This window comes from Neoarius graeffei, chromosome 9, assembly GCF_027579695.1.
Source record: "Neoarius graeffei isolate fNeoGra1 chromosome 9, fNeoGra1.pri, whole genome shotgun sequence".
NCBI classification, from domain to species: Eukaryota; Metazoa; Chordata; class Actinopteri; order Siluriformes; family Ariidae; genus Neoarius; species Neoarius graeffei.
Window position 1 is genome coordinate 5514030 of NC_083577.1, and position 27567 is coordinate 5541596.

Genomic DNA, 27567 nt, shown 5'->3' on the forward strand with positions numbered 1-27567 from the left:
AGTCGCAGGTAAGCTAGTGTTGGCCATCGAGAACGCTAATATAAAGTGTGTATGTATTATAATATTAATATTGGCTGTGGCTTTTTTTTTCATGGTCTATCAGATATATTCCATTCAGCTACTCATCTTCGACTCGTTCGGTATCATGCTCGCTGAATGGAATATATCTGATCTACCACGAAAAAAAACCAGTCAGTATTATTTAAATGTGTCGCTCAGATCCACAATGGATTTCATATGAAAAATGCGAGTTTTTCAACACGAGAAGATAAACTTCATATCTTCAAGCCAACGTGTGAGTTTCTTTTTATTATATCGACACATTCACAAACAAAAAGTCCCCAAATTTATCAAAACCATTCATCGATTTCCTCACGAGTGACAGATAGAGATTTATGTCCTGGTTTTGGTTCTCCACGTCCCGCATGGAGCTCAGATGAAAAATGAGTGGTGTATTTCCCACTAAAACACTCGTGTCTATATAATAAATATATATATTGTGTGTTTATAGACGTGTGTGTGTACAGAGCAATTACAGGACTACAGGTAAAGAGCAGTGCGTGGGAATGAAACGTATATGTCAGTGTGTTGACAGATGGCAGTTCAGAGCTTCTCTCTGAAGGAGTTTATGATAAACTCCGTATCATGGGAAGGGTTTTATTTATTTATTTATTTATTTATTTTTAATTGTCACAGGTCACCAGAGTTTAAAAAACCTCAAACAGCCACACACCACATGGTCACATACACAAACGTACAACCCCGATTCCAAAAAAGTTGGGACAAAGTACAAATTGTAAATAAAAACAGAATGCAATGATGTGGAAGTTTCAAAATTCCATATTTTATTCAGAATAGAACATGGATGACATATCAAATGTTTAAACTGAGAAAATGTATCATTTAAAGAGAAAAAATAGGTGATTTTAAATTTCATGACAACAACACATCTCAAAAAAGTTGGGACAAGGCCATGTTTCCCCACTGTGAGACATCCCCTTTTCTCTTTACAACAGTCTGTAAACATCTGGGGACTGAGGAGACAAGTTGCTCAAGTTTAGGGATAGGAATGTTAACCCATTCTTGTCTCATGTAGGATTCTAGTTGCTCAACTGTCTTAGGTCTTTTTTGTCGTATCTTCCGTTTTATGATGCGCCAAATGTTTTCTATGGGTAAAAGATCTGGACTGCAGGCTGGCCAGTTCAGTACCCGGACCCTTCTTCTACGCAGCCATGATGCTGTAATTGATGCAGTATGTGGTTTGGCATTGTCATGTTGGAAAATGCAAGGTCTTCCCTGAAAGAGACGTCGTCTGGATGGGAGCATATGTTGCTCTAGAACCTGGATATACCTTTCAGCATTGATGGTGTCTTTCCAGATGTGTAAACTGCCCATGCCACACGCGCTAATGCAACCCCATACCATCAGAGATGCAGGCTTCTGAACTGAGCGCTGATAACAACTTGGGTCGTCCTTCTCCTCTTTAGTCCGAATGACACGGCGTCCCTGATTTCCATAAAGAACTTCAAATTTTGATTCGTCTGACCACAGAACAGTTTTCCACTTTGCCACAGTCCATTTTAAATGAGCCTTGGCCCAGAGAAGACGTCTGCGCTTCTGGATCATGTTTAGATACGGCTTCTTCTTTGAACTATAGAGTTTTAGCTGGCAACGGCAGATGGCACGGTAAATTGTGTTCACAGATAATGTTCTCTGGAAATATTCCTGAGCCCATTGTGTGATTTCCAATACAGAAGCATGCCTGTATGTGATGCAGTGCCGTCTAAGGGCCCGAAGATCACGGGCACCCAGTATGGTTTTCCGGCCTTGACCCTTACGCACAGAGATTCTTCCAGATTCTCTGAATCTTTTGATGATATTATGCACTGTAGATGATATGTTCAAACTCTTTGCAATTTTACACTGTTGAACTCCTTTCTGATATTGCTCCACTATTTGTCGGCGCAGAATTAGGGGGATTGGTGATCCTCTTCCCATCTTTACTTCTGAGAGCCGCTGCCACTCCAAGATGCTCTTTTTATACCCAGTCATGTTAATGACCTATTGCCAATTGACCTAATGAGTTGCAATTTGGTCCTCCAGCTGTTCCTTTTTTGTACCTTTAACTTTTCCAGCCTCTTATTGCCCCTGTCCCAACTTTTTTGAGATGTGTTGCTGTCATGAAATTTCAAATGAGCCAATATTTGGCATGAAATTTCAAAATGTCTCACTTTCGACATTTGATATGTTGTCTATGTTCTATTATGAATACAATATCAGTTTTTGAGTTTTTTTAAATTATTGCGTTCCGTTTTTATTTACAATTTGTACTTTGTCCCAACTTTTTTGGAATCGGGGTTGTACATATTAATCACTGTGTAATAGATGGATGGATGGATGGATGGATGGATGGATGGATGGATGTGTATTATATTTCCTGTTTCACTTATGCGTCCTGAATGTTTGTTTAGCTTGTGGTGTTTGTAGTCCTGGTTTGGTTTTGGCACAAATTTTAAACCTTTTGTTTAAACAAAACTCTACTGCTTCATTTGATTTAACACAACAAAAAAGCCCCGATGTGTTCAGTGACTATTCAAATAACTAACACTTTGTTCACTTTCATTTGTTGTTCCCCTTGTATTTAGGTGTTATGTTTTAATGATATTTATAGTGTTTGTAAGGAATAAAACACTTGGCGTAATGCTATTATAGGAAAATAATCAGTGATGAGGTGGTGTGATGCAGCCCACCGCAAAGCGGAGTTACACTTACCATCCTGACATTGATTAATTTCTTGCAGCAGCGTTATTCCTATCGTGAAGATGTTTACCAGCTCCAGCAGTTTTTAACTTAGGAAAGCCAAACACTTTTTACATTTATAGTTGTTTTATTCTTTGGAATGCTATGAAACAGCTCTTCTCTTATAGCAGCTATAAACATTCCAGTCATTCCTTCACCAGCCTTTCATCTCATTAGCTCACCGGCCGTAAGGTCATGAGCTGTTGCTATCACGCGGCGTCCGTCATCCGTCCGTCCGTCCACGAGTCGCTACTTCTCACTGACTTTTTTGATTTGGCAAGATTTGTTGTTTTGTTTGCAAGCGTGATCATGTGCCTGTGAAAATGAAAAAGAAGCCGCCTTTAATTTGTCACATGTACACAGTCAAGCACAGTGTGAAATTCCTCCTCTGCATTTAATTTTGTTTGGAAGATCAAATTGTTCTTATTGTTCTCATGAAGAACAACTTGGCTAATTATAAACGTGTCTGGCTTCTCATGGTACGGCCGTGTGAGCTACTGCGTCGCTGACGCTCTGGTCTGACGAATTCTTTCTTGAATTAAATAATACAAAAATATAGAGCATCATGTTACCGAGTCACCTCAAAGTACAAACTCGTCGGTCCTGAAAACTTCCCCATATCGGGAAACTTGCTTACGGTTGTCAAAGCTGTTGTTGCAGAAAATTAATCAGTGCCTTTTGACCAATCAGATTCATGAATTCTGGAGCTTTGAATAATAAACAATGTTTTCGTCGACACCATATACTTCACTTTATAGCCCAGAAAATGAGACCCACCTACGAGACTTGATTTGGCAAGATTTGTTGAATTCTGTTTGCAAGCGTGAGCATGTGGAAATGAAAAAGAAGGAAGCCTTTAATTTGTCACATGCACAATCGAGCACAGTGAAATTCCTCCTCTGTATTTAATCCATCTGAAGCAGTGAACACACACACGCACACACACAGAGCAGTGGGCAGATATGCTACAGCGCTCAGGGAGCGGTTGGGGTTTAAAGAAGAACTGAAGTCATTTTTAAACTTGCTTTATTTCTTAACTTGTTATTCGATTACGTTTTCGGTTTTAGTAACCTTATATCATGACTCATATTGGCAACTAATTGCAATTAAATATTATACTTATCGACCTATTCAGTTTTTAGCCGTGTTGAATTTAGTTCGTTTGGTCCACGGCAGGCGTCACTTATCCGCGCGATCTTCACGAGACTTCGAAACATGAAGTGTCAGCCAGGTGTCAGTGCCGCCATTTTGAAAACTGTTTTGCACAAAAACAAGTTTAAATGACGATTACTGCCTACTTTTTTCAAACTTTCTTCATTGCTATCAAAACAAACAAAACTTCCGGCTTGATTACACCAGCATTCGAAAGAGGGCGCGCGCATCTTTTGACAACGTTGGCAGATGTCGGTCGCTTTGATTTCCGCTGTACGTTTTACTTCCGTCCTACGATGTCTTGCACAGGTCTCAACGAATCTCGTTTATGGCTTTGACATATGGACTGATATATTACAGAGCATATTTCAAACACTCTTAACTTGCTATAGCAGCGACAAAATAGCAATCAAAAATACATTCCTATATTTAATAAAATGAGAGAAATAGAATTTTGATGATGAAAAATTTGCCTTCAGTTCTCCTTTAAGTGACTCAGCCCCCCTCATATTTTTCCTGCCGGTCCTGGGAATCAAACTGGTGACCCTTTGCAGCCAAGGCTGCTTCTCTAACCTTCATGCCCCCACCAGGGACCTTTTAGATGTCCCTAGAACCTTTAGATTACAACCCCGATTCCAAAAAAGTTGGGACAAAGTACAAATTGTAAATAAAAACGGAATGCAATAATTTACAAATCTCAAAAACTGATATTGTATTCACAATAGAACATAGACAACATATCAAATGTCGAAAGTGAGACATTTTGAAATTTCATGCCAAATACTGGCTCATTTGAAATTTCATGACAGCAACACATCTCAAAAAAGTTGGGACAGGGGCAATAAGAGGCTGGAAAAGTTAAAGGTACAAAAAAGGAACAGCTGGAGGACCAAATTGCAACTCATTAGGTCAATTGGCAATAGGTCATTAACATGACTGGGTATAAAAAGAGCATCTTGGAGTGGCAGCGGCTCTCAGAAGTAAAGATGGGAAGAGGATCACCAATCCCCCTAATTCTGCGCCGACAAATAGTGGAGCAATATCAGAAAGGAGTTCGACAGTGTAAAATTGCAAAGAGTTTGAACATATCATCATCTACAGCGCATAATATCATCAAAAGATTCAGAGAATCTGGAAGAATCTCTGTGCGTAAGGGTCAAGGCCGGAAAATCATACTGGGTGCCCGTGATCTTCGGGCCCTTAGACGGCACTGCATCACATACAGGCATGCTTCTGTATTGGAAATCACAAAATGGGCTCAGGAATATTTCCAGAGAACATTATCTGTGAACACAATTCACCGTGCCATCCGCCGTCGCCAGCTAAAACTCTATAGTTCAAAGAAGAAGCCGTATCTAAACACGATCCAGAAGCGCAGACGTCTTCTCTGGGCCAAGGCTCATTTAAAATGGACTGTGGCAAAGTGGAAAACTGTTCTGTGGTCAGACAAATCAAAATGTGAAGTTCTTTATGGAAATCAGGGACGCCGTGTCATTCGGACTAAAGAGGAGAAGGACGACCCGAGTTGTTATCAGCGCTCAGTTCAGAAGCCTGCATCTCTGATGGTATGGGGTTGCATTAGTCCGTGTGGCATGGGCAGCTTACACATCTGGAAAGACACCATCAATGCTGAAAGGTATATCCAGGTTCTAGAGCAACATATGCTCCCATCCAGACGACGTCTCTTTCAGGGAAGACCTTGCATTTTCCAACATGACAATGCCAAACCACATACTGCATCAATTACAGCATCATGGCTGCGTAGAAGAAGGGTCCGGGTACTGAACTGGCCAGCCTGCAGTCCAGATCTTTCACCCATAGGAAACATTTGGCGCATCATAAAACGGAAGATACGACAAAAAAGACCTAAGACAGTTGAGCAACTAGAATCCTACATTAGACAAGAATGGGTTAACATTCCTATCCCTAAACTTGAGCAACTTGTCTCCTCAGTCCCCAGACGTTTACAGACTGTTGTAAAGAGAAAAGGGGATGTCTCACAGTGGGAAACATGGCCTTGTCCCAACTTTTTTGAGATGTGTTGTTGTCATGAAATTTAAAATCACCTAATTTTTCTCTTTAAATGATACATTTTCTCAGTTTAAACATTTGATATGTCATCTATGTTCTATTCTGAATAAAATATGGAATTTTGAAACTTCCACATCATTGCATTCCGTTTTTATTTACAATTTGTACTTTGTCCCAACTTTTTTGGAATCAGGGTTGTAGATATTTATTATAAATAAGATGATCAAAACATCAGGCTAATACAAAAAAAAAAGGCATACAGGGCTTAACTGTAAGTTAGATTGTGTGTAAAATTTCCAAAATTGAAGCAAGTTCAGAGTTTTGAAGGAATAGTTCAGGCAAAAATGAAACTTGCACAACTTTTAGCTAACGCACAGCTCGGTGCATCTGGTTCCTGTGTTTTTTCAAAGTGCAAGCGACAGGTTCAATATTGTTATCATCAGAGCCTGGGTCGTATTCTCTCTCTGCCCAGACTCGCACTAACGTCAGATTATCCAGCATTACATCACTCACCCTCTGGTGGTTTTATTGTTTGTTTTTTGTAAGTAGTGTGTTCTTTTTTGTTTGTTTGTTTTTTAAATTCAGCTTGCTTTACAGTAATTTCAGGGTTGAGCAACTTTCCACCCCACCCCTCCTTGTGAACTTTGAAACCGAGACCTACACACACACACCACCATGTGGTCAACAGGATTGCTCTGTCGATAAGCCGGTGACCGTCCACATAGTGACAGTGCGCATTTTATCTCCGCGTGAAGAGCCGATTAGTCAAAGGGAACTGTGTGGGTGTGAGGAAATGTGATTTTGAGAAATGGAGAAGAGTTCTTGGCCTGTCGTTCGGGTTTAGAAATGGCAGCATGTAAGGAATTTCTTCTTCTGCTTTGTAGGACCACCAAGGAATGGCTGTAGCTTCGAAGATGACTTGTCCTTGGGTGCTGAAGGTAAGAGGTTATATATAAATAAATGCGAACATTCTTTCGCTTGTTCACTGAGAGGAAGGTGTTGCAATATATCTCGAAAGACCTTTTCAGAACATTTCAACTATCTGAAAATGTCACTGATACAATTTTCAAGGAGCTTGAACAAAATTCAAAGCAAAATGGCTGCTTTTTAAAATTATACTAGTAGTAATATTTTTTAAATAATGCAAGGAAAATGCATTCAGAGTAATATATTAGCAAAACAAACAAAATAAACCACCCAACTTTATTAGAATTGATGAGATAGGAATTAAGGTTCACTGAAAGGTATTTAAACTTAAAACAACCTCAACAAACAAAAGTTAATTCAGCAATCAAGACGTGAATATACAACTAACCATTTTAGGAAGGTGGGTAACTAGAAGCTAAATGAATGAATAAGATGTATTTTTCATGCGGAAATATCAGGGATTTTTACAGAAAGTGAATCCCGTAACTGTCAAAACTAAAAGCAGCTTCACTAGTTATTAGAGGTCCAAGCACTAGTGTTAGCGTCCTGTGTGGGGTTTTTTTTGGATTCTTCTCCTTCCTTAAAACTAAAAGCTACCGTTTTGCAAGTGTTCTTCATCCGTGCCAAAATGTCGAAACACTCTCGTGTTTGTTACGCCATTTCCAGTCAACTCTGTTTTGATTCTAAGCGTGTGAACAGCTGTAATTTTTTGAGGTATCAAGTTCAAGTATCAGCTTCATGAGTGAGCCTGCTTTTAAAGTGACACAACCAAGAAGTGCCAAGATGTTGGTTGGTTGTTTAACATGGACTGATGAGGTAGACTTACTGCTTCGGGTTACAAATGAACACAAAATCTCTCAAACATTGATCGGGAGTCTTGGGTGAGGAAATATGAGGATAAACAACAACACACACACACACACACACACACACACACACACACACACACAAAAGATCTCAATAGACCGATAGAGCAGCATTGACTGCATTTTACCCATCAGGTTTGTTTTGGCGTCTTGAGCAAAAACTTCCGCCAGTATTGTGACGGTCATCCATCAGAGTTTCTGAAACTGTGTTTTTCTGTCCACATAAAACGCTGGGCTCGCGTTGTAGTGGAAAAATGTTTGTCTGGACGGAAAGGCTAAAGAGAGAAATAATTGCATTTTCGGATTAAGTGTGGACATAGCCCAAAAAAGTCCAAGACATGAAATTCTTCGATGGGTCAAACTCCGTCCACTACTCAATCAAACCTGTTTCATGATTTGGGCCATAAGCATAGAGCAAACAAAATTCTTTCCACTGCAGCTTTGTTGAGTTAAATTAAAAACTTTGACCTTGTGTACAGCATACAATCTATTTTATTAAGCCAATCTTATCCAGTTATGAAATTTGACAAACCAGAACCATTTGTGGTCGGTTTAAGTTAATGTACAGGGTAAAGGATTTTATAAGGGATTAGCGTCAGGCTGCCAGGTCGCTCCGTTGTGTGTAGCTGTCGATGTTGATTTTAAAAGTAACTCAGTAAATTACACAGGGAAATGAATCCTTAAGTCTGAGTGAAAAATACTGTAGAAGAGGAGTCTGGAGACAGAAATCTTAATTTTTCACCAGGGCAAGGTTTGACAATAAGAAGAGTCTGACTCACCTAGGAAGCAGTCATTCCAAAAAATTCTATCCACATTCACTGGATATGAGCAAAACAAAATGGCGGCACGTGTTGCTGAACCAATCGAGGATGAAATAAAAACTCTACTTGAAAACAAAACCCCCTTAGAAAAACCCTTTAGAATTTTCTATATTTCTGCATAAATATGACCTAAAACATCGTCAGACTTTCGCACAAGTCCTAAAAGTAGATAAAGAGAACCCACTTAAACAAATGAGACAAAAATATTATACTTGGTCATTTATTTATTGAGGAAAATGATCCAATATTACATATCTGTGAGTGGCAAAAGTATGTGAACCTTTGCTTTCAGTATCTGGTGTGACCCCCTTGTGCAGCAATAACTGCAACTAAACGTTTGCGGTAACTGTTGATCAGTCCTGCACACCGGCTTGGAGGAATTTTAGCCCGTTCCTCTGTACAGAACAGCTTCAACTCTGGGATGTTGGTGGGTTTCCTCACATGAACTGCTCACTTCAGGTCCTTCCACAACATTTTGATTGGATTAAGGTCAGGACTTTGACTTGGCCATTCCAAAACATTAACTTTATTCTTCTTTAACCATTCTTTGGTAGAACGACTTGTGTGCTTAGGGTCGTTGTCTTGCTGCATGACACACCTTCTCTTGAGATTCAGTTCATGGACAGATGTCCTGACATTTTCCTTTAGAATTCGCTGGTATAATTCAGAATTCATTGTTCCATCAACAATGGCAAGCCGTCCTGGCCCAGATGCAGCAAAACAGGCCCAAACCATGATACTGCCACCACCACGTTTCACAGATGGAATAAGGTTCTTATGCTGGAATGCAGTGTTTTCCTTTCTCCAAACATAACGCTTCTCATTTAAACCAAAAAGTTCTATTTTGGTCTCCTCCATCCACAAAACCTTTTTCCAGTAGCCTTCTGGCTTGTCCACATGATCTTTAGCAAACTGCAGATGAGCAGCAATGTTCTTTTTGGAGAGCAGTGGCTTTCTCCTTGCAACCCTGCCATGCACACCATTGTTGTTCAGTGTTCTCCTGATGGTCGACTCACGAACATTAACATTAGCTAATGTGAGAGAGGCCTTCAGTTGCTTAGAAGTTACCCTGGGGTCCTTTGTGACCTCACTAACTATTACACGCCTTGCTCTTGGAGTGATCTTTGTTGGTCGACCACTCCTGGGGAGGGTAACAATGGTCTTGAATCTCCTCCATTTGTACACAATCTGTCTGACTGTGGAGTCCAAACTCTTGAGATGGTTCTGTAATCTTTTCCAGCCTGATAAGCATTAACAACGCTTTTTCTGAGGTCCTCAGAAACCACCTTTGTTCGTGCCATGATACACTTCCACAAACATGTGTTGTGAAGATCAGACTTTGATAGATCCCTGATCTTTAAATAAAACAGGCTGCCCACTCACACCTGATTGTCATCCCATTGATTGAAAACACCTGACTCTAATTTCACCTTCAAATTAACTGCTAATCCTAGAGGTTCACATACTTTTGCCACTCACAGATATGTAATATTGGATCATTTTCCTCAATAAATAAATGACCATGTATAATATTTGTGTCTCTTTTATTTAACTGGGTTCTCTTTATCTACTTTTAGGACTTGTGTGAAAATCTGATCATGTTTTCGGTCATATTTATGCAGAAATATAGAAAATTCTAAAGAGTTTACAAACTTTCAAGCACCACCGTAGGTCCCACCCTGCCAATATCTCCTGTTCCACACTCCAGGCCAGTCAGTGGCAGTAATGCACCTTTTATGTTGGGTTGCCAACCGCCAAAAAACCCTAAAGAAAAAGAAAAGCGTAAAAAAAGCAACAAAATCTGGAATAAAAGTGTTTGATGGTAAGAACGTATCTTTTTTTTTTTTTTTCAAGAATTATCACATTTTTCACAAATTGCTCCTGTCATTTCGCCGGTTTGTTTACATTCTAAGCAGAAATTAATTTGTCGGACATTTTGTATCAAGATTTTTTTTTTTTTAATGTTTCGAATTTGTAAAAAATAATGTTTCTTTAATGTTTCTCTGTTTCTCAAAATCCAGTGAATGTGGATAGAATAAGTTATTCCACTCAATCTCATCGTACATGGCCTATAGACAACTCGGTGCTACGTGCCTCGTCGACTATCAGCTCACGTATGACTCAGTTTCATGGAATAACTGTTAATTATCACAGCGTGATGATTATCAAGGTACTGCTTTTTCATTTGTCCCAGAATTGCCTACTGCCCCACAACACTGACTTTTAGTTAAGGCTGAAAATCCGGAAGTGAAAGTAAATCATACCCAGTAAGATCTGCCATTACAGAAGTGAAACAGTGTGCAAGTGAAGCAACCGTCAGTCCAAAACTGAGCAAAGCATGAACATAAACTAAATCGAACGAATCTGTTACAGGCAGTAATAATGTTGTACACTTGAGTTAACAAGGTTCAGACAATTAAAACAAAAATAAGAGAACCGGGGTCTTGGAGAAAACTGGAAATTGATTTCAGACAGGTCAGTCCACACTCTTAGAAAATAAAGTATATTATTGTACCTTTAGGGGTACAGCGGCTCGTCACTGGATCAGGACCCTCTGAGGTACTTATTTGTACCATTTATATACTGCTTGGGAACATGTATATGTACCTTTTGGTCCTAAAAAGGTACACATAGTTACCTTGAGGTCCAATATAAGCCCTAAGGGGTACACTGGTGTATATTGTACCATGTGGTACAGAAATGGACTCCTACTGTACCCCTATTTCTGACCGTGCACATGGGATGGAATCATGCTAAAACCATTTGAAGCAATTCTATAGAATTGTGAAACGTAATGGAGACAGACTTTCGTTAACTTTGTAGGTCTGGTGAAAATTTAAAGAAGCAAACATGAAGCACTAAACATCTCTAGGTTTATATATTTGCAGTAAGGAAATGGTGGGCTAAAAAGCCCCACCCACTTGACATTAATGCTACGCTCCGGTTGGCCACTTTGAAGCAGTAATGATGATTGACACTCTGATCCACCTGTAGAAATGAGAGAACCGATATAGATGAGACGATAACGTAACGGTGTGCGAAAGTGGGCGTGGAAAAACCTTTTGTTAGAATTGTAACTTTCAGCCCGCAGTCCGTATGCAATTTGTAATGTAAATGTGTGCTGTCTTGCTGACACCCTTGCAAGGACGTTTAGGAGTTTCTGTAAAGTGTGTCAGAAATGACACGAAAGAAGGATGAAGATGGGATGTTCTGGGAGGAATGTGTGTATCTGGACTGTGTCTAACACGGTTTGCGAATACCGGATTGGTGTAGGTTTGTGTATTAGTGGTACTGTATGTAGGTCAGTGGTGAACCGTTACTGTTAGAGCTGGGACTTGAGCTCAGCCAGACACCAGAAAAGCAACAGGGTAAAGGATTTTGTAAGGGATTAGCGTCAGGCTGCCAGGTCGCTCCGTTGTGTGTAGCTGTCGATGTTGATTTTAAAAGTAACTCGGTAAATTACACAGGGAAATGAATCCTTAAGTCTGAGTGAAAAATACTGTAGAAGAGGAGTCTGGAGACAGAAATCTTAATTTCTCGGTCGTTAGCCTGTGCTACTTGCTCTTGATAGCATTCGCTTGACTGCTTTATTTATCAGCATTCGCTAGTGCTACTGATGAACGCTACACCGGTTGGAAGTCCCCTTACTACCGTCCCCCTTCCAGTCACAGTGGTCGGCTGTGAACATGAACGCACAACATGACTGTAACAAAAGTGGTTTTACTCACTTTCATGGCCTGTCATAATGTCTGTAACTGACTGACTGTATCAGGTCGTTCTGAATTTTGCTTGATGTGCCCACAAATAGTCGCAGTGTCAAGATGATGGCGGAGTGGAGTGTCGTATTCCGACAAAAAAAAAAAAAAATCAAGCATCTTCAAGTAGCTCCGTTTGTTTTCAGAGTCCTTGCTCTCATCATGTCCTCTGAATGCGAGCTCTTGTGTTAATGAGCCGCTTCAGTATCTCCCTGTTCTGCCTGCCTCTGTTGTTGTGGGCAAGAATTTCATTGCAGCGCTGCTCGTCCAGCTGGAGGTCTAGTCTGGCGTCCCTGGAAGTTTTTAATCTCACTGTAGCTCGCTGAATTTTTATGATGGTGGGTTGACTTTGTTAGGTTAGTAAGGCTAACAAATCCAGCATAAGCCCAGGCAGGTTACTTGTCCGTTAAGGGGGGTTATGTCATGGTGATGTCTGTCCGTCCGTCCCAGGAAGGGTCTTCTGAAATCAACTTCTCCCACCGTGTTTGGAGGAATTTCACGAAACTTGGCAGGATTCTTTGTTACATGTCGGTAATACGCCTATTGCGATTTCATTCAATTCAGTGATATTTTACCAGAGTAATAGCCAAGTTGCCAGTGGGGGATATTGTGCTCTCGGAGCCCTTTTTTTTTTTTTTTTTTTTTTTTAAAAACAGCCAGTCATCCATAGGTAGCATTGATAATCGTTGTCTTTGAAATGCCTTTCAACAGTTTTCCCCTTTTCTGTTCGGTCCAGTGCTGGAGTTGGTCTTTGCTTTTGTGTTATAAATTGTTTTTCCACAAAACCCCGCCTTCAAAAAGGCAACGCTATTAAACTCGCCACATCAGTCTTCTCTGCCATAGCTACGGACATGATCTTACTTCACTGCTGCGCTGATGGTGCCAACTCTCACTTAAGCTCATGTTAGGGTGATAAGCTTTTGGTCCCAGCCACTATAAATCCAAAATCTGATTGGTTAATTAATTAATCTGTCACTTCCTACATGCACTGCCATGGCCTTCTGTCCCGGCCATGAGTGAGCAGCTCTAAACTCTTCTCAGCCTAGAGACGACAAACAAAACGATCTCATTGGAGAACTCGATTTTAATGTTTTCAGGACGGTAACGCTTTCATTTTTGAAGCACATTTGATAGAAAATGAGGCCAAATTAGAGGAGAATAATTATAGTGAATTGATGATGAAAAATTAAAGAATGAAATAAATTACATCTAACATTTGAAATGCTGAGATGTTTGGGCTTCTCTGAAGGTCCTGACGGTTCTCCTCTGCTCTTGGTGACTGTCATGTGGTTTGATATTGTATTGACGATCTTTGTGTTTTGGTCACTCTTATACTTTTTTTGTCTATTTTTCCTTTGTAGCCCATCTTCTCCATAGCAGCAGTGCCAAACCTGATCCCGGGTAAGTAAAACTATCTCAGTGATTTTATAATCTGACTCATCTTTCAGTTATTCATCTAAACCAGTGTTCATGTTAGCAAGCAAAATTGGTCCTTTCCTTTTCTGAGACTGTACAAGTTTCAGTCTGACTTCGCTGGCACAGATTAAAATCATACATCATAAAAGAGTACTTTGGTCCTGATTTGAATATCTTAGAAAGTGTAATATGACCTGCTGACAGATTTAATGGTATTGTGTCCAAAAACAGTGGACTGGCAGTGCCAGGGATTTCTGATTAAATTCCCCAAGTGTTAGCGCTGCCAAAATCCTTCAATAGAAGGACCGCGTGGGATCACGCCAAACTCACAGGACAGCTACAAATACAGTAGTGGTGATGGTATAAAATAAACAAAACGTGCTCATGGTTGCAGTGACGGGCCTTTTTATTTTATTTTATATAAAGTAGGTGCCATAGTGTTGTGTAAGGTATCAAATTAAAGAGCGTGAAGATCTGAATTGAAAACTTGTTTAATTTTGTAAATATGTCTTTAAAAAACCAAACTTATGAGCATTTGAAAATGCAATCTGTGGTTGGTTGAAGAGAGCAACTGGACTTGCTTGAAAAGTCTTGAAGACGTTTCGCCTCTCGTCCGAAAGGCATCCTCAGTTCTGTCTGTCTAATAGGGAGAATCAAGTATTTATCCTCTCATGGATCATAATAGAATCCGAATCAGAATGCTGATGGCTGCATTGTAGGTGGCTGATAGATGTCATAGACCCCCACCTCTGTTCAATGATGGTCGTTCCAGGTTGACAAAAAAGAGCGATCCTCTCTGGCTAAGATGTCTGCCAGTTTTCTGGAAGTCCTCTCATACTCCCGCACCAGTCGAAGGGAACTCATCCCAAAGTGCATAGAAACATATCTGTGAAGATACTCAGTCGTCCAGGTACATAGTAATCTGTGGTTGGTAGAAGAGAGCAACTGGACTTGCTTGAAAAGTCTTGAAGACGTTTCGCCTCTCGTCCGAAAGGCATCCTCAGTTCTGTCTGTCTAATAGGGAGTATCAAGTATTTATCCTCTCATGGATCATCATAGAATTTGAAAATGCAGTTGTTTTTTTCATCTCATCTCATCTCATTATCTCTAGCTGCTTTATCCTGTGCTACAGGGTCGCAGGCAAGCTGGAGCCTATCCCAGCTGACTACGGGCGAAAGGCGGGGTACACCCTGGACAAGTCGCCAGGTCATCACAGGGCTGACACATAGACACAGACAACCATTCACACTCACATTCACACCTACGCTCAATTTAGAGTCACCAGTTAACCTAACCTGCATGTCTTTGGACTGTGGAGGAAACCGGAGCACCCGGAGGAAACCCACGCGGACACGGGGAGAACATGCAAACTCCACACAGAAAGGCCCTCGCCGGCCACGGGGCTCGAACCCAGACCTTCTTGCTGTGAGGCGACAGCGCTAACCACTACACCACCGTGCCGCCCAGTTGTGGTTTTTTTTTTTTTTTTGATAAAATTTCCATTTCTGTCCATTGCCCCGGTCACAAACCAGCCATCATTTTCCACTGGTTTAATTTTCCATTCATGAGAAAAAAAAACCTCAATCAGAAATTAATAGACCCAAAATCCAGAGATTTAGAATTTTGAGCATCAGGGTAAGAATTACAGATAAAGGCTTCTTGCAGATCACAATTCTGCACCTCGAAGTCTTAAAAGTAATACGTCAGTGAAATTGGTCCATCCTTTGTGTTTAAACATGAAAGCCAGAATTGATTGGGCATGTTCACTTTAAACGTGTCGACACCTAGCGTGACTAATGGCGGTGGTGCTCGAATGCCCTGTGTATGAGAGGGTCAAACTTTTGTTAATTCTCTTCAAAACAGCATCACTGGTATTTATACACCTTCTCATTTTTTTTCTCCATATTTGGAAAATCATTGATTTTTAGGAAGGATACAAAATTTTCCTCAGTGATCCGATCTTTCGCGGGCGCTAGACAGCAAAGTGTTCGGGCGATTTTATTTGAAAAACAAGTCAACATGAGAGATTTGACCACTAGGTGGGAATCATGAGTTTCTTTTTCAAGTTAATTGAACCAACAGTGAGCGAGCTGGAAGCAACAACAAAACGCACGGACCGGTGACGAATATCACTAAAAAAACCAAAATGGCGGCGCCTGTGAGTTTGGTGTATTGCATCATACAGCGTTAAAAAACGTTTCAAGTAAAAGCTCATCACAACGGCGCACGAAATGAACAGTATATTCCATAAATGTTATTTATTCTTGAATCGACACTAGTTTTATGTAAACACTTTTTTAAATGTCTTTAAAGGCCAAACGAAAACATACTGTTCTCCCAGACAAACATACGGGAGGTTCATCAGTGCAGCGGCGTGCTATCAAAGCTACTCATGGGCGGAAAAATATCCTTATTAGCTCGCACGCTTTGAAGAATATTTCTTTTTGTGCCACACTATAGCATAAGCGTTATGTAGTAACGTTCTTTAATCATAGATCTATCGACAGAGGATCTTCAGGTAATCCGACGGAGAAAATATGCTATTGCACAGTCTCGTAGAATTCATCCGAATTTTATCGGGTTCAACTTGTACAGTCTGACAAAGATTAAACTTAAGACTGCTGTAATTGCACTGTCGAAACGCAGGTCATGTTTGCAACACAGCCACAATTCTGCCTACAATTTCTCAATTTTGTGCAAATTATTTGATGCAGTAAAGCGACAAATCTAAATGATGGACCCAATTCTCAACCCCCACTCGCATTCTTATTATCAGGAGGAAATGTACAGCCTGGTTTACTTGGAAATATGCCACGCTATAGAAGAAAAGTGTATTCTCATGTCCTGTCATGGTTTCAAAAAAAAAAAAAAAGAACCTTAAGAGGCGGCATCCACTAGTGATAGCAGTAGTGGCCAGTCACTTCCCAGTAACAAGCCACACATTGGTGTTTTCCTGTTCTCTTTTTCATCTCTGTCTTTCTCTCAGTAATTATGAAATGCAAGCAACGGAGAAGAGGAGTCAGTTCAGACAGAAGGGTCGGAGTATGAACTCCACTGGCTCAGGAAAGAGCAGCGGCACCGTGTCCAGGTACTGACATACTAAACACTTCACGGTGAACTCCACTTATTCATGCTCTTATCAAGTACTTGCCATGTGGATGTTTGTTGTTGTGGGTTTTTATCCCCTGCTGGCCGAAAGGCCCAAAGGGGGGGATTATGTCGTGGTGTTGTCCGTCCATCCCGGGAAGGGTGCTCACCTTCTGAAATCAACTCCTCTCACCATTTCTGGAGGAATTTCACGAAACTTGGCAGGATTCTTTGTGATATGTCGGTGATGCACATTATTGTAATTTTGTTAAATTGGGTCACATTTTACCAGAGTTACAGCCCTTATACTTTGACAATTTCATGGGAGTGTGTTTTCCATCTGAAATCAGCTCCTCTCACATTTTTTGGAGGAATTTCACGTAACTTGGTAAAAGGCCTTGTTATCTGTCGGTAGTACGCATATTATGCTGCGTTCATGTGCTATGGGAAGATGATATTTTCCAGTTGGGAAGTGGTATTTACCAGTGTGTTGTGTTCACATGCTTTTGTCGTTGTTGACAAATTAAAGATGGTGGACCAGATTCAAGTTAGCAATAGTTAGTTAGCTATCGTTAGCAATAGCGTCTGCTCTGGATAGGTAAAAACAAACCATAACAACACATTTTTAAAGGAAACGGATTTCTAACGTATTATATTACACTTGTTAATGACGCAACATTGCATAGACACAAAAAACTACCCACTAATACTAGTAAAAAAAAAAAAAAACTTTAGTAGCGTACAATGCTTACCATTCAAGGCAAGGCAAGTTTATTTATATAGCACATTTCATACACAATGGCAGTTCAATGTGCTTTACAGAAGTAAAAACAAAAACAGTAAACAATAGAGAAATAAAATTACATAAAATAATTTTATCTTTATTCTAAAATAATTAAAAGAATTAAAAGAATTAAAAGAAAATAAGAATTAAACAATAGTAGAAATAAAATATTAAAATGCCAAAAAGAAAAAGGAGAAAAAGAAAGGGAAAGGGAAAAAAACTAGCAGAATAAAATAGAATAAAGTTAAAATAAATTTAAAACATGCAGAGAAAATAAAGATTATAAAAAATGTAAAAATATTAATTATTTAACAGAAAGCATCTGAAAACAGCTTGGTCTTTAACCTAGATTTGAAGCTGCCAACAGCAGGAGCATTTTTAATGTCCTCTGGCAGTTGGTTCCATAGCTGTACTGCATAGTAGCTAAAAGTGTCTTGTACCGCTCGCCGCCATGTTGAAAAGGTTAAAGTTCATCTCATCTCGGCAACTCGTGTATCAAAATTTTCTACAAGTTGCCCAGTGGAAAATACCACAAGAGGGGGCGTTCATGTGTGCTTTCCATGTTGGCGTTTGGTATTTACCATAATTCCCATAGCACATGAACGCAGCATTATTTTGTTCAATTCGGTCACATTTTACCAGAGTTGTGGCCCTTGATTAACAACCTTGTACTTTTCACAATTTCATGAAGGTGTGTTCGCCTTCTGACATCAACTCCTCTCACAATTTTTGGACGAATTTCTCGAAGCTTTGGTAAAAGGCCTTGTTATATGACGGTAATACGCATATAGCGATTTAATTTCATTTGTGAAAATTTTCCCAGAGTTTTTACTCTTGATTAAATAACCTTGTATTCTGACAATTTCATGAGGGTGTACATTCTTCTGAAATCAACTCCTCTCTCAATTTGTTGAGGAATTTCACCAAACTTGGCAAGAGGCTTTATGACAGTTATACGCAGATTGAAATTTCATTTAATTTGGGCAAATTCATACACGTCAACCTTTAGTTCCCCACGCCCTTATAAAATCTGTACTTTTCCCTTACATACACCCATGAGCCCTTATACACGAGAAAAAATTCCAGTATATAATCCAAAGCACTGATTGTTTTATTGCACATTATACACTCCTATTGTAATCGGCATATTTATCACACTGCATCAAGTTGAAGGGATCAAATAAGCATGTACTGAACAAAAAGAAATTTTAGATCCCAGAGAAAACAACGGAATTAAAAAGGACTATATGTGCAGTCATGTAAACAATTATCTACTAAAGAGAATGACTGAACTATAAACTTAATTATTTAATATACATTGTATCAGTAATGCCAGAATTATTGATGTAAATTTTGCAAATAAAATGTATTAATATTAAATAGTTCATAAAAATTACACAAAGTTCTATTTGACACCACCTACAATATTACATTCCACCGAAGAGAATTACTTGAAATATAACAGCAGTGCAAAGTCGGTATGTTAATTAAAATAGTAGGTTACATGTAATAAATTGTATATAATCATGTCAAACAGTAAATGAAGGTTAGTAAAAGTTCCATTTGAGAAAAGTGTCGACACCACAAGCAGTGTTCGATCCAACTAAAGATGGCTGAACCACATCAAGTATATTATGTAAACAAGGATAAGTGAAAATATTAATAAATTATGAAGTTAAATTGAAAATCTTCCCAGTAATTTATAACGAATTTAAATCTTATTCCTTTCCAGAGTGTTCTTTGTTGTACAAAGATGTCGCAGATTTGGCACGAGCTATATCATCACTGCTTGGGTTGCAGTTGTAGCTCCTCATCGCACTTCATTTTAATTTGCAGATGTGCAGTTCATGTGTCTGCAGCTGTATTTTTTTCTGTCCTCAGTATGAATTTTCCTAACCAATGAAAAAGCCCTCTCACTATCTGCATCGCTCTGTGGGAGGCGCAGCAAAGCAGTAAAAAGTTGTTTCAGCGTTGGAAACCTGGCAACACCCAGAGCAGCTTTTACATCCAAGACCTTTCCCCAATATACATCTATTATTCTCCTGGTCAATAAAAGAAAATCAGAGCACAGCAAACATGTAGATGGCGTTAAATTGCTTCCATCCCCGACTACACATTTTAGAGACAGGTTACTCTTCATTCAATACTTTTCCAGTTTACTGATGACTGATGGTAGTAACGGGTGTTGGTCAATGTGTCTACATATAACGTCTATCAGCAATTCAAATGTTTAGGGAAGCGAAACCAGAAATCGCTGAGTAACTACAGTTGCCGTTGTATAAACGGCGACTCCCTAGTCTGGTTAACACCAGACCATATCACAAGTGAAATATGGTCTGGAATCCGCCTATTGAATTTCTCGTAGGGGAGGTGTGGTTTACGATTGTCAACGGCCGTTTATTGGACGTTGCGAAAGTCTATCATTTGGCGTATACGTAGCCCATGGCCAATCATGGCAGTTGTACCCGGTGACGTAGTTAGAGCGACGAAGAGGCGAAGAAAGACTGAAACGCCAAACGCTGTTCTTTTTTTAAAACAAACTTTTGCTCTTAACTATTCAGAACAGTGTCTAAAGCTTGATCGAAAGTTTGGTTCGTATCGCTCGCCGCCATGTTAAATGTGATCCGTAAACAGTCCCAAATAAACTACAAGCTTCCGTTTGTCGAGTAGTACGCGTCACTGTCTTTCCACCCCTCCCCACTCTCTGATTGGCTCCCTAACTCAGGCGAGCCTTTAGACCATAGTTTCCATGCTGTCTTTTCAGATCGGAACGATTGTGCAAAGCAGCATGGGATTTCCCAGGCTAGCGACTCCCAGTATCGCCTTCCGAAATTGTCTTCATAATTGAGGAAGCTTTCCTACATGCAAACAGTAAAAACTTTTAAAAAAAAAATAAATAAAATTAATAAACAATCCCCTCTACAAATGCTTACCTGTGCAGTCTTTGAATCGGGAAACTTTTTTTTTTTTTTTTTTTTTGCTAGCTGCGAAAAATGTTCTGCCACAGTCGGGGGGATGGTGTGTTCCACGAAAAATTGGCAGAACATAACTTCTGCAGCCGTCACAAAAGTCTGGGCAGTCTGAGCCGACGGACTTAAATGACCGAGAAAACCACGTGCAACTATAAAACCGCGCAAATCGAAAATAGTTCAGTTTCATTGGGCATGCGTGTTTTGAAAAAATAAATGGTGGATGCTAAGAAAATTTTCTCGGAGTAACGGAAAAAATCTCTGATACGAAACTTAATTTTCCCGTATGAAAATCAGCGTACGCCGTATTAGCCAAAAAATTGCATTTTTCCGTACAAAATACGGGGAAACTGTATAACCTGACATGTATGCAAATTTTCCCAGAGTTATGCCCTTGATTATTAACAAACTTGTACTTTGGCAATTTCATCAAGGTGTGCTTGCTTTCTGAAATCAACTTCCCTCACAATTATTATCCCCCGCTGGCCGAAAGGCTTGAAGGAGGATTATGTCGTGGCGATGTCCGTCATTCTTTGTTATGTGTCGGTAATACGCATATTGCAGTTTCGTTCAATTCCGTCACGTTTTACCAGAGTTCTGGCCTAGTCGCCAGCGGAGGATATTGTGCTCTCAGAGCACTCTTGTTTTTAATTGTTATTGATCTGTCGAGTGAATTGTCACACTATGCTTTTTCTTTTACATGTTATAAGCTCTAAGCATATACGTGCAATGAAATGTGATCGTTAAAATTGTTATGGACCGAGAGCTTATATTGAGTCGAGTAATCTAATGGAGACACATTTTTTCTTTCCTTTTTGCCTTATTTTCTCCCAATTTTATCAGTTTCATTGTTAGTTCCTACACACCATTTTTGTCTTTTTTTTATTTATTTATTTATTTAAATCATCACACATCATTATCAATCTTCTTCCAATATGTAAAGTCAGCAGCCACATATTTTCACCTGTCCTCTTGTACTGCATGCCTGGGCTCACAGCTGCCCACGATCGATTGAATCTTCCACCCAGAGAACAGTGCTAAATATTCTCTTCCAAAACCCCTATGGCTATGGCGTAGTTGAGATTAGAACTCCCATCAAGAGGGCAAATGATTTACGCAAAAATTGTGTAAAGCTCTTAACCTTGTAACCTCTAATATCCACCAGTGTCTCAGAGCTGTTGGACCTGTATGAAGAGGACCCAGAGGAAATCCTCTACAACCTTGGCTTTGGCCGTGAAGAGCCTGACATTGCCTCTAAAATCCCCTCGCGGTTCTTCAACACATCGTCCAATGCCAAAGGCATCGATATCAAGGTTTATCTGGGAGCACAGATGCAGCGCATGGAGTTGGAAAATCCCAACTATGCCCTCACCAGTAAGAAATCTGTTTGTTCTCCGCATCATACCGTACTAGCTCAAAGATCTGTAATGAACATGTTCCTGGAGAGCTTCGTGTTTAGCATGATGGGTAGTTACAGCTGTTCATTTGGTAAGGTGTGTGTGGTGGTTTTTTTTTTTTTTCTTAAACTAAAGACATGGAAGATTTCTTCTTGGGTATTAGGGTTTCATAAACAGCAGTATGCTGGTAAATGTTGAGGAAATGCTTTCCCAAATAACAGATTGTTGCCTAGTCTTGTGATTCTGGCATAACAAGTCAATCAAGAAGTTTCACGCTGTTTATTTGACCATTTTACCGTTATAGTTTGTTTTTAAGTAACAGGAGAAGAAAGTGAGAACTGAGCGATGAGTAGGCATGAGTGTTTCTATTTCCTGTTTTTGAAAGTCCACTACTTGGGTTCTGTCTTCCTCTCTCTCCCCCCCTTTGCTCTTTGTATTTTAATTAATTTTAAGGGATAGCAAGCATAGTGTTCAGATATACCAACAGGTCAAGGACATTTATACTGTAGAGGTTTACATAACAGGAATAAAACAGATAATCATAAGACACGTATAGATATCAGGAACATCCTGCCATATAGGTCACTGTCTGGGTATACGGTTAAGGACCGTAGCCCGTCTTTTGCCATGTATAATGTATCCGCATCCCTCTAACCAGTCCATCAATGGAACTGGACCACCCTAAGACTACCAATGTGTAGGGTTGTTTTTTTTTTTTTTGGGTGGTGTATTAATTCTCAGCAGAGCAGTGACACTGACATGTACGGTATGCCTGTATGCTGTACTGGTACAAGTGAAGGTCTGTACAGTTTGCAAGGTCTGGAACACCTCAGTGTTATTTTATCCAGGGCTAGAATGAACTGTTCAATGTGGGGGAGAGACCTGGATGTGGTACTTTTGGCTTGAGTCAAAGTGATGGAAGGTATATTCACACGTACGCTATCCTCTGGCTTCCTGTAGAACAACTATAGGAAGGTCTGTGCATCTTGGGGGATGGGGGAGTCACAGGTTTCAATCTGGGCCATGTCATGCTTGGCTACGAGTCCAAGAAAGTGCGATTGGTCCGGTTCCTTGACTGGGGCCGATGGTCTTAAACTTTGTCACGTATACATTACAGCACAGTGAAATTCTTTTCTTTGCATATACCAGCTTGTTAGGAAGTTGGGGTCAGTGTACAGGGTCAGCCATGATAAGGCACACCTGGAGCACAGAGGGTTAAGGGCCCAATGTTGGCGCCTTGGCAGTGCTGGGACTGACCTTCAGATCAGTAACCCAGAGCCTTAATGGTTGAGCCACCACTGCCAAGTGTATATATGTAAAGAAAATCTGGGTACATCATCAATTTCAATGGTACAGCCAGCTCAGAGACACCAGTCTCAATGGTACAGCCAACTAAAGGTAATCTTAGAAGTGTGGTCTTCAGAGACCCATTCCTGCCCAGTTAGGGGCATCAATCATTTGATTAGCTTGTGGGAACTGTTTGTCAAGACTCCAGGTCTACTGTACATTGGCTTGAGTTCTTGCATGGTGCTCGAACATCCTTTGCCATTTTCTTTGGCAGATGTGATCACGGCTCTTGGACAAGAGAGTTAAGGATTCTTTCACAGCCAGTGATACTATGTCAAAGATTTGCTGTTGCTCTTGGAGAGCCTGAGGATTTACTTTTCAATAAGTAGGGATCAAGGTTGTGATTGGAAATTTTGTCCCCATCTCTAGCCATAATTGATGGTTATTCCAGGGCTCTTTGTCTGTCCACTCTCGGTAGAAAGTGATGGCACGCTTAATTTGAACACCAAGGATAAATATTTGTGTAGATTTTTGTTTTAAGTGCTATTTGTAAGTGGGTGTAAGAACTCTACGTTCACATGGCTGTTGAATACACAGGAAGCAAGAAAATCCAGTGTTGCAAAGCCAACTCTAATGACTAAAAACAGCACACAATGGCCTAATTGTCTTTCATGAGAGAGAGAGAGAGAGAGAGAGTGGCTAGCAGACATATCAGCCTTTTATGAGGCATTTCTGAGAGCTGTTCAGGTTGTTTCTTTGCCCATTTGCCACCGCAATGCCGGCTTGCTTGCTGGCTCACATTTGAATACCTCTGGCTTGGAGCATTAGAAAGCAAGCAGATGGGATCAGGAAGGATCTAGACCAAAGCACAACTTCTCATTTGTCATCATTACTGAGGTCTGGAATCAAGTCTCATTCCTCATAATTCTTGCTTCAGATGGTGAAGAAAGCAATGCCTTAAAATTCCGTTGGACAGAGTGTTCTGGTTGCACTGAAGTTATGCTGTCTAGAAGCATGCTAAGCTTGTTGACTTAAGCCTGCAGTTCTGTCGGAGAAAATGAAAAGCTGCTGTAGAAATGAGTTGCAGTTTTCACGATGTTTTGTCTTTTCTTGCATAACATCTGACTTTCTGTCTTCTGAGACGCAGGGGGTGGAGAAGCATTGGGCACGTGTCATTTACACTGAACAAGAAGCCAGTAGTTCTCTGTTCTGCGCTGTCTGGTCTTGGCTGGTTTTCCTTTGAGTCATGCCTGAACACTTAGTCACCGTGTCTAAGTACACAGGAAAATGGCTGTACAGGCAGAGATAGCTGTTGACTTGTTCACTTATTGACAGCTTGGGTCATTTATTTGGTATCTCTTAGAAACATGTTTGACTTAAGTAAAACGTGTGTGTTTTTGATAATTTAACTTAAACATTGAGTTGATTTGCATGCAGTTGTACGGGTATATATGCTTGCATTCTTTTCTTGCTGGAATTTCTGCAAATTCAACAGCAAATGAGTCTCTCACTGGCTGATTTGCAAACATCTACTGTATTAATTCAAATGCTGTTGGAAATGCTCCATGCTTAATGCCTGCTTCCTTCTATGTAGGTCGTTTTCGCCAAACTGAGGTTTTGGCCACCGTGGCCAACGTCTTCTCAGAGATCTACTCTCAGGTCTCTGGTCGCCCAATTCAAAAGATCTGCTCCAAGGAGGCAGAGCCGAAAGAACCTTCCCCGCTACGGAGGAGTAGCTCCACCCTTAATGCAGTCAAAATCCTGAAGAAGAACATCACCCGGCCAAACCTCATGGCCTTGGCAGAGATGATGTCAACACAGTCCGCAGAAAACACAAATTCTGACCCTGAGGGAATGAAGAACGAGGTTTGTGAGCCTCACTCGGATGCTGAGCTCAAACAGAAGATGTTCAGGAGGAAAGACTCCTCTCTGGCAACAGTAACTGAGGAGTCTAATCAATCTGGCATTGATGTTTGTGACTCAAAGGCAGAAAACTCCAAACTTGTTAATGGAGAACAATTGTCTCCAAGTGTTGCTGAAAAACCTGAGGTGATTCCTGATGATTCAGACACACCGAACTTGGTGAAGGAGCAGAGCAACGGAGAAACCACCGAATCCAAATCGAGTCCCATCCCAGAAAAGCAGAAGATGGTCTCCTCCTCTTCCATTCCAGATAAAGAGCCCTGCTCCTTCCTGCCCAATCCTCACATGGCACATCTCCTCACACAGCCACGAGACTCCTTTGAGATGGAAGAGGTAATTTTTACTTTCAGAACTTTACACATGAACCCTGCCTCGCTTGTGTTTTTTTTTTTTTTTTTAACTCTCCTTTTTGAGTTGTAAGTTAATTATGTGACCTTTGAAAGTTGCAAATGAGTGTGCAGGAACCATGCTGCTTTAAAGGTCAGGATAGAGTCATGGTGGCGTCTTTTTTTTGGGGGGGGGGGGTTCATTTGCACAAAATTATTTGTAATTATGTCATTTTGTGCTTAATTATACATGCATGTCTTGGTCTTGGCAGTATATATTTTGGTAACAAAGTCTGTTGCTTCAGTTACAGAGTAATGAAGATGAGGCAGTTTCTGGGGGTCACTGTTACTCCAGAGAGGGCACTGGTGAGTCTTACTGTCCATATTTCCAACCTCTTAAGGGTTGTTTTTGTTGTGTTTGCCCGTTCTGCTTTTGTAGTCACCCTCTGCACTATACATTTTATATATTATATTTTCTGTGATAACTACCTGAATGCAGAATTTTATAACTCGTGTAATCTATAATGCATTCACATTAATAGCATTTAGCAGAAGCTCTTATCCAGAGCGATATACAATGTACCCAGAGCAGCCTGGGGAGCAGTTAGAGGTTCGGTGCCTTGCTCAAGGGCACTTCAGCCATTCTTGCTGGTCCAGGGAATCAAACCAGCGACCTTTTGGTCCCAAAGCTGCTTGTCTAACCATTTAGGCTTCCCCTAATGCAGATTTCTGATATACAGTTCTCATATGACCTTTACAAATCATCACTGATTTCATAGTTTTTGTCTCACATTATGGATTTTATTTTTTGTTTGACACACTATGTTGAGATTTAACCCTGCCGCCTTAGCTCTGCCCTTTTTATATTGCAATAGTGGGATGTTTGTGGAAACTGTTCAGTTTAGATTAGGGCTGGGTAAAAAAAAATCGATTTTGGATCGATTTCATTTAAATTTCGCACTATCGATTCACAGGGCATGAGATCGAGGGTTTTTCATTGCCGGCAGTAAGTCAGACCTGTTCCCAGTGCATGTTGGACTCCAGCAGGGCTGCCCTTTGTCACCGGTTCTGTTCATAATTTTTATGGACAGAATTTCTAGGCGCAGCCAGGGGCCAGAAGGAATCCTGTTTGGGAACCACAGGATTTCATCTCTGCTTTTTGCGGATGATGTTGTCCTGTTGGCTTCTTCAAACCAGGACCTTCAGCATGCACTGGGGCGGTTTGCAGTCGAGTGTGAAGCGGCTGGGATGAGAATCAGCACCTCCAAGTCCGAGGCCATGGTTCTCGACCGGAAAAGGGTGGCTTGCCCTCTCCAGGTTGGTGGAGAAGTTCTGCCTCAAGTGGAGGAGTTTAAGTATCTCGGGATCTTGTTCACGAGTGAGGGAAGGATGGAGCGTGAGATCGACAGGCGGATCGGTGCAGCCTCCGCAGTGATGCGGTCGCTTTACCGGTCCGTTGTGGTGAAGAAGGAGCTGAGCCAAAAGGCGAAGCTCTCAATTTACCGGTCGATCTACGTTCCGACTCTCACCTATGGTCATGAGCTTTGGGTAATGACCGAAAGGACAAGATCGCGGATACAAGCGGCCGAAATGAGTTTCCTTCGCAGGGTGGCTGGGCGCTCCCTTAGAGATAGGGTGAGAAGCACAGTCACTCGGGAGGAGCTCGGAGTAGAGCCGCTGCTGCTCCACATCGAGAGGAATCAGCTGAGGTGGCTCGGGCATCTTTTTCGGATGCCTCCTGGACGCCTCCCTGGGGAGGTGTTCCAGGCATGTCCCCCTGGGAGGAGGCCCCGGGGAAGACCCAGGACACGCTGGAGGGACTATGTCTCTCGGCTGGCCTGGGAACGCCTCGGTGTTCTTCCCGAGGAGCTGGCCGAGGTGTCTGGGGAAAGGGAAGTTTGGGCTTCCCTGCTTAGACTGCTGCCTCCGCGACCCGGTCCCGGATAAAGCGGAAGAAGACGAGACGAGACGAGACTATCGATTCACAGGGCATGAGATCGAGGGTTTTTTTGTCGTCCCCCCCCCCC

General features: G+C 40.9%; 1 protein-coding gene across 8 annotated transcripts in view; it reads left to right on the top strand.

The window, feature by feature from the left end:
• itprid2 (ITPR interacting domain containing 2) overlaps window positions 1-27567 on the top strand; it is a 175499-nt gene that overhangs the window by 123254 nt on the left and 24678 nt on the right. For 6 of the 8 annotated variants that reach the window (XM_060928968.1, XM_060928970.1, XM_060928969.1 and 3 more), the window contains 6 exons: window positions 6867-6920; window positions 13713-13752; window positions 16754-16855; window positions 21773-21981; window positions 24886-25547; window positions 25846-25906. In XM_060928968.1, the coding sequence (XP_060784951.1) occupies window positions 6867-6920; window positions 13713-13752; window positions 16754-16855; window positions 21773-21981; window positions 24886-25547; window positions 25846-25906 (1128 nt within the window). The remainder of the gene's footprint in view (window positions 1-6866; window positions 6921-13712; window positions 13753-16753; window positions 16856-21772; window positions 21982-24885; window positions 25548-25845; window positions 25907-27567) is intronic. The other 2 variants (XM_060928974.1, XM_060928975.1) reach the window with 1 other exon arrangement.